General features: G+C 34.0%; 1 protein-coding gene across 2 annotated transcripts; it reads left to right on the plus strand.

The window, feature by feature from the left end:
• The first annotated feature begins 608 nt into the window (after nt 1-608).
• LOC113048428 (calcitonin gene-related peptide 2-like) lies at nt 609-4,436 on the plus strand. Of its 2 annotated transcripts, none has more exons than XM_026210231.1 (4): nt 609-759; nt 1,046-1,146; nt 2,885-3,019; nt 3,937-4,436. In XM_026210231.1, the coding sequence occupies exons 2-4, from the start codon at nt 1,067-1,069 to the stop codon at nt 4,109-4,111; spliced, it is 390 nt and encodes a 129-aa protein (XP_026066016.1). In that variant the 5' UTR covers nt 609-759; nt 1,046-1,066; the 3' UTR covers nt 4,112-4,436. The 2 variants fall into 2 exon arrangements, with proteins under 2 accessions (XP_026066016.1, XP_026066017.1); XM_026210232.1 differs by having other exon boundaries at nt 674-763.
• Nucleotides 4,437-7,086: the final 2,650 nt, after the last annotated feature.

The raw sequence follows: 7,086 nt of genomic DNA on the forward strand, positions 1-7,086 counted from the left end.
GAGGCCTGACGCCACGCCCACTGTGTCTGTCTTGTGCTCCTCCCGTGACAATATATATATATATGTCGATTTGTGTTGTGTAAAGTTTTCCACTTTGTCCATTCTGTTATAACACAATTACAATTTGATCCATTTATGTCCCTGTGGATGTCAGTGGGTTCTGGTTAAAGCTTCTTTTTGTTCTCTGACTTAAAATGAAGAGTGAGTCATTTCTTCCTGAATCTCTGGGAACAGAAACGTATTGAGCTACCAGAGAGAAAAACCTGAACAGATACTGGCACTTTTTAAAGCATTTTGAGTGAAAAAAGAATATACAAAGAAAAACAAGGCCTGACCCTGACATCTACACAATTTTGAAGAAGCTTTTCCAGGTACAGCATTGACTTTCTCCAAAAATATTAATTAAAACAAGCAGATTGTGCTCATAAATGAAGAAAATACTTTTTCTCCCCATTAGGAAGGCTTTACAGCAACATTGTGAATTATAGGCAGTTGATAATGATGTCCACGACAAACGTCACGATGAGCGTCAATGCCGCTTTTGACCTTCACTGTGAGTTTGAAATCTTCAAGCTAACCCTCCTCTCGAATCTCTGCTGGAATTGGAGGGCTATATTTGGAGGAGTGCGATGATGTCACAAGTGGTTGAGGGTAGGAGCCTATAACAGAGGGGATGGAGTGAGTGTGTGAGTGTTTGTATGAAAATCAGAGACAACGCCGGCACCTTCAGGAGCTGCTGTCCATTGGTTTGAAACCGCTGTAAGTGAGTACCTTTTCAATAAAATATTGGAACATTTTTGGTTAATCATTTGGATCGACATTACTTTATATGAATTTGTTGTTAGTTTAAAAGTAAAATAAATAATAATGAAAGAAATATTTTAATAATTTTGATGTTAAATGCTGAACATTTTAAAGTAATCATAAATGTTGTCTATACTGAATTGTTAGAAAGAAAAAAAAAGAAAAAAAAAACAATACTGTTTTTTAACTCTGACATGGAATTTTGCGTTAACGCTCTTTTATTTTTCTTCTTTTGCACAAGAATACATACAAGTATTCTGCCATGTATCATCTGAAGCTGCCCTCCCAGATACTGATCTTATTTGTGATGCTACTGTGTGTCTCCACTGTCCCTTACAACAGGCAAGTCTTCTAACACAGTGTGAAAAGTGAAAATGTACCTTTTTAGGGTGTATTTTTGATCTGATTTCTGATAATTCTTTTAGGATGCCCCTGATTCAACCCTTAAAATAAGAAACTTTAATTTGTGTATAGCCTAATGTAGTTAGGTTGATTCAGACAAATTAGATAATATTTTTCATTTAGAATCAGTTAATTCAGATGATATAATAGGCTGACACATTTAGGTTACCTGACAAACATATTGTCTTTTACATATAATACTGTACAAACATATTTACAAAACATATTGTCTCTTGAACTCTTTAATGTTTTTTTTTAATTAAGAAAGAATGACTGAATATTTAGAGTTACATAAATTCAAATATTAAATATATATTATCTATCTAATCATAGATTCGTTTGAGTACACTGAAAACAATGGTAACCAAAAAATGGTAATATCAAACTAACTGGTTTTATTCAAGTCTGAATCATTATTTAATTTCCCTGATTTAATCTTTACCCATTATTTTATACCAACAAAGCTAATATTCAGTTATTAAAATAGCGAGAAATAGCTAACAATCTCTGGTTATCACTCTTTTACAGTGTATGTGTGTTACTGTATATATAATCAGCATTATTTGTTTCATGATAATAGCATTGTACCGTATGCATTCAAAAATGATAAATATAAATATACTGTGCATAATTACAGCAGAACTGTGTGTGTTTGTGTAAAAACATCTTGCTAAAAATTAAGACAAGTTTTGGTAATGTTTGATCATTTATTATTATTACTGAGACTTAATTTTTCTAATTCAAAACTTGAAACTATACATGTTAATGCAGATTTCTCCTGTGAAATATTTATGAATGTTTATTTATTTTACATTTTACATTTTAATAGTAGTAATGTATAAATTTTATTTGTAGCATGCGAACATTTTTGTTATTATATTTTTAATAAGAAAACATAATGATATAAACTATGTATTAGTTATCATTAAAATTAATTACCCCCTTTTCTCCCTGTATAAGCCAGAAATTAACTACTGGTACATCCTTAATTTAAATTTAGTTTTAAGTGAAATCTTGGCACTATATACCCCATATGAAACATGGCAATTTAATAATTCCCATACCTCCATTTGTGATATTTATTATTGTTAAAAATTTAACCAATTATTAAAAATGTGGAAGCTAGTCATAAAACAGTGTCTAAGTATTGACAGGAACTGTAAATACTGTAAAAAAAAAAAAAAAAAAAAAAAAAAAAAGTGTGGCTATTTCTTTCTGATTTAACCTTTAAATACTCTAGGTTCGGGCCATTCCCGAGCTCGAAGCCCTTCCCCGGACAGCACGCCAAATACGCATACCATACCTCAGCTAATTATATGTAAGCGTGAACTAGTGAAATATGACTTTTGCTGGTGTAATTTAACGTATTCAAATATATTGTTATTTCATTTTATTTTGTAGTTCAATATAACCAATTTATAATATAATGGTTATGCTAATGTTAATGTAAACACATCCAATAACTATTTTTGATCACCTAAGGTTCGTATGATGTAACGGATTATTTGGTATCCTTGTAACAAGTGTGTAGAAGTGAGTGTAAGTGATATGATCAGTGGGCACAAATGGTCCTCTTACAGCACATCTCCACTTCAGTAGACTGTCATTGTCAGGGAAAGTGGCACTTTCTAAGCAGCTCTGGATGAGATGGTGCTTTGTGGCCTCTTCCTGTCAACAGGTACTCCCTGCCATTCAATGAAAAGCCAGATGACTTGCAAGAAGCTGATGGATGGCTGGTTACAGATTTATCAGACAATCCATTTCTGAGTTTTACAAGGCCACGGCCTCCCAGTGGCCTCCCTGCTGTCAACAGGTACTTATGCAAAATTATTGTCAATTATGATTCAGAGTTTAAGATGTTGCCATTTTATTAGATAGTAATACCATCAAAGCCTTTCAAACCATTTGTAATTGTGTTTTTGAGGTGGAATATATTAAAGACTGAAATTAAACATTTTATTATACTAATTCAGATTCCAATTCTGTCATGGCAACTCTCTGAGAGTTTAGCATGGTAGTATACATGGCAATGTTAATGTGTTTGGTCTTGGCAGAATATATCTGCTATGCTGCTGCTGTTGCTGTGGTAGAGCAAGTACCGAGATCTGCTACTGCCAAATATATCCACAGACATGCTGCTGTGATCATATATACTGCTGCTGCATGTATAACATATTAAAAAACAATATGAAAAAACTCCCACACATAACATAAATTATATCACCCGGTAGCAGATCTATACAGGTGGAGCTGGGAAGGTGGAGGGTTTCTGAAGTGTGCTGCAACTGCTGCAGCAAGCTCTAGCCAAGTATTTGAATGCTGAGCAGCAAGCTCAATGGCTGCTGATGTGAAAGAACACAATCCGCTGTGCCATGTCACGTGAATAATCATGTGAATGTATCAGACTAAGTTCTTTGTTTAAATAAACATCATGCTAGTGATCCATGGCCATTTATTAGTTAGAATTTATAATAATAATAATAGTAATAATAATAATAATAATAATAATAATAATAATAATAATAATAAGTTATTAGGTTATTAGGACCTCTTAATGTGATGTGATCTTTTCTTACTTTTTTATGGGGTCTTTGAATTTTAATTGGTCAGTTCTAAAGTGTTTATATTATTATTGTTCTTGCAATATTGCTTCATTAAGAACAAAATCTTTCAGCATGTTTTAATTTATTGAGGCATGTGACTAAAATATCCTTTTAAACTTCCCCACAGTCATCACATGGAAAAGCGGAACTGTAACACAGCCACCTGCGTGACTCAGAGATTAGCAGACTTTCTCATCCGATCCAGCAACACCATCGGCACCGTCTACGTGCCGACCAACGTAGGTGCCAACACTTATGGGAAAAGAGACTTGCTGCAGTCGCCCATTTATCTGCCCCTCTAGTTTAAATATCAACACAGTAGAAAATACAGTCAAATAAATGTAATATGTATGATATGAAAAAGTTATTCTGTTTGTATGTTATTTTTTGTTTAATTTTTGTCCTGGTGTGCATGAAAGCCAGTGCCTTTCGGTCTAAACAATTGTCTGCAGCATTTTCAGTTTGGGGTAAACTTAGCATGTCTGAATGTCTGATAGTGTTTTACAACATATCATGATGGCAGATGGCAGATGAATAAAATGTATTAGAAAAAGGATGTGAATATCAAAGAAGAATTAACATGTTGTTCAGATTTTTTTTTTTCTAATAAAAGAGAGATCAAAATTTGCTTCACTGCTCAATGTCATTATAATTGGTAAATAAATAGTTTTGTTTGTTTGTTTGTTTCTGATTGCTGACCAAATTTCAAATCAATGCAGCAATAAAGGTTTAATTTTCAAACAATGTTAATTATTTTCTGTTTTTCTGGAAATAATTCATATACAGTATAACCCTCATCAGAAACCGATCAAAACAGCAAAAGTACCATGCAAATATGGTTAAATATCCCATAACCATTCGAAAACAAATCCTGTCTGACACCATCTGATTTGATGCAGCACCTTGCTGTATGATTTATGATTAACACACATATAAGTTAATGCACAACAACATCAAGTGGTTGGATAAACTGATTATAGCCATAACAAGATACTAATTTTTGCTCCATACTAGTTCATTATAGAACTCTGACGCTGATTAGACCTTGCAATACATACACAACCCCATGTACTATTCATAAAATGAGTACAAAATGCAGTAAAAACAGAGAAAATAGTACATTCAAATGCTTTTTGAAAGTCTTGAAGACATTGACACAGTTAATCTGGATTAAGTCTGTCTCAGTTTGTTCTTTTTCTTCGTTATTCCAAACAGACTGGATGATGGTGAGATTAGATCTCTGTGTGGAGCACTGGCTGCTGTCAGACTATGGAGCCAAAAGAGTCTCAATAAAGATAAATGCACACACTACATTCACATATGCACACACAGGATTCATACATGCACACACATGATTCATAAATACACACACAGGATACACAAATGTGCACACAATTTACAAATGCACACACAAAATTTAAAAAGCACAGATGATTCACAAATGCATACAAAATTCAGAAATGCACACAAAATTCAGAAATACACACACAATTCAGAAATGCAAACAACATTGAAGCGTCTGCTAAATGCATACATTTACAAATGCACTCAAGATTCACAAATGCACAGAACAAGATTCAGAAATGTATTTCTGATGCACACACACATATATCTTGATTTACAAACTGCTTGCGGTCTGTGAACTTCACTGCATTTGTGTGTGAATTTTGAGACTCCTCTGACTTGGCTCAACACACAAATGCATGGAATGATCAGCAACCAATCAGATATCTCCCTTCTTTTAGCCAATCACAAGAACGCCCCTCACGTGCAGAATTGTTTACTTATAAGCCAATCACATGAACACGTTCACACTGCGCCATATGCCTGTGGTGCGGCATATTATAGCCTACTTATTTATGAAATTGTATGAAAATACAGATGTTTAGATTATTTTTTATTATTTTTTACAAAATATAAATTTTAAAATGTCTCAATACATATAGCCCAGACTGTGACTGTAGAAAAAAAGTTAACCATGGATTCATAAATTTGCAATAGGCAATTATTTCATTTTATTGAAATATTTTAATGAAAGTAAAAAAAAGAAATTACACCTTTTTGAATATTTAAATATATCTAAATATTCTTTTGGATGCAATATAGAAGTCACTTTAATTATAATATTCGTTCCCTACATGAAGAGAGAGTCAGTGGTCCGCTGCGAGAGGAAAGTGACTCTCCGGCTGTGCAAAGTGAGTCGCCGGCTGCGTGAGGAAAGGGAATCGTTCGCTCAACTTCGCTGGGTGAGGAAAGTGAATCGTTCGCTGAGGAAAGTGAGTCGCTCGCTGCGTGAGGAAAGTGAGTCGTTCGCTGCGAGAGGAAAGTGAATTTCCGGCTGCGGAAAGTGAGTCTCCTGCTGCGCAAAGTGGGTCGCCGGCTACGTGAGGTAAGTGAGTCGTTCGGTAAGGAAAGTGAGTCGTTCACTGATTGAGGAAAGTGAGTTGTTCGCTGAGGAAAGTGAGTCGTTCGCTGATTGGCTTATAAGTAAACAATCCCCCACGTGGGGTGCATTCTTGTAATTGGCTCAAACAAGGGAGATATCTGATTGGTGGCAGATCATTCCCTGTTTAAAAAAAGGCATTTGTGTGTCGAGCCAAGGTAGAGGAGTCTCAAAATTCACACACAAATGCAGTGAAGTTCACAGACCGCAAGCAGTTTGTTAATCAAGATATATGTGTGTGTGCATCAGAAATACATTTCTGAATCTTGTCCTGTGCATTTGTGAATCTTGAGTGCATTTGTAAATGTTTGCATTTCTGAATTGTGTGTGCATTTCTGAATTTTGTATGCATTTCTGAATCTTCTGTGCTTTTTAAATTTTGTGTGTGCATTTGTGAATTTTGTGCGCATTTGTGTATCCTGTGTGTGTATTTATGAATCATGTGTGTGCATATGAGAATGTAGTGTGTGCATTTATCTTTATTGAGACTCTTTTGGCTCTATATTAGACTCCTTGTGCAAACAAAAATCTCACTGGATTATTACATTTAATGGCAAAAATTATATTTGGAAATGTAAACTGATATTTCCTACTGACACACTACAGCAAAAGATGAAAGAACCGTGGCATAATATTGTTTTGATAAAAATAATTGTTTAACATTTTTAGAAAGTATTAAAAATAAGCTTAATAAAGACATATAGAAAGGCATACGTTATCTAAAATTTAAATTATTAAATATTAATAAAATAGAACACTGCTCTTTGAGCATATTCCTGCAAAAAAAAAAAAAAAAAAAAGAAGAAAAAAAAGAGAAAGTTTTCCTGTCCATAT

This window comes from Carassius auratus, chromosome 29 (genome assembly GCF_003368295.1).
Source record: "Carassius auratus strain Wakin chromosome 29, ASM336829v1, whole genome shotgun sequence".
Lineage (NCBI taxonomy): Eukaryota > Metazoa > Chordata > Actinopteri > Cypriniformes > Cyprinidae > Carassius > Carassius auratus.

What these genes read in the sequence shown, in the direction of transcription:
- LOC113048428 (XM_026210231.1), top strand. Translation starts at nt 1,067, where the DNA reads ATGTATCATCTGAAGCTGCCCTCCCAGATACTGATCTTATTTGTGATG. An exon ending in TCCACTGTCCCTTACAACAG is followed by an intron (nt 1,147 to 2,884) that starts GCAAGTCTTCTA and finishes TCCTGTCAACAG; the next exon opens with GTACTCCCTGCCATTCAATG. An exon ending in GGCCTCCCTGCTGTCAACAG is followed by an intron (nt 3,020 to 3,936) that starts GTACTTATGCAA and finishes ACTTCCCCACAG; the next exon opens with TCATCACATGGAAAAGCGGA.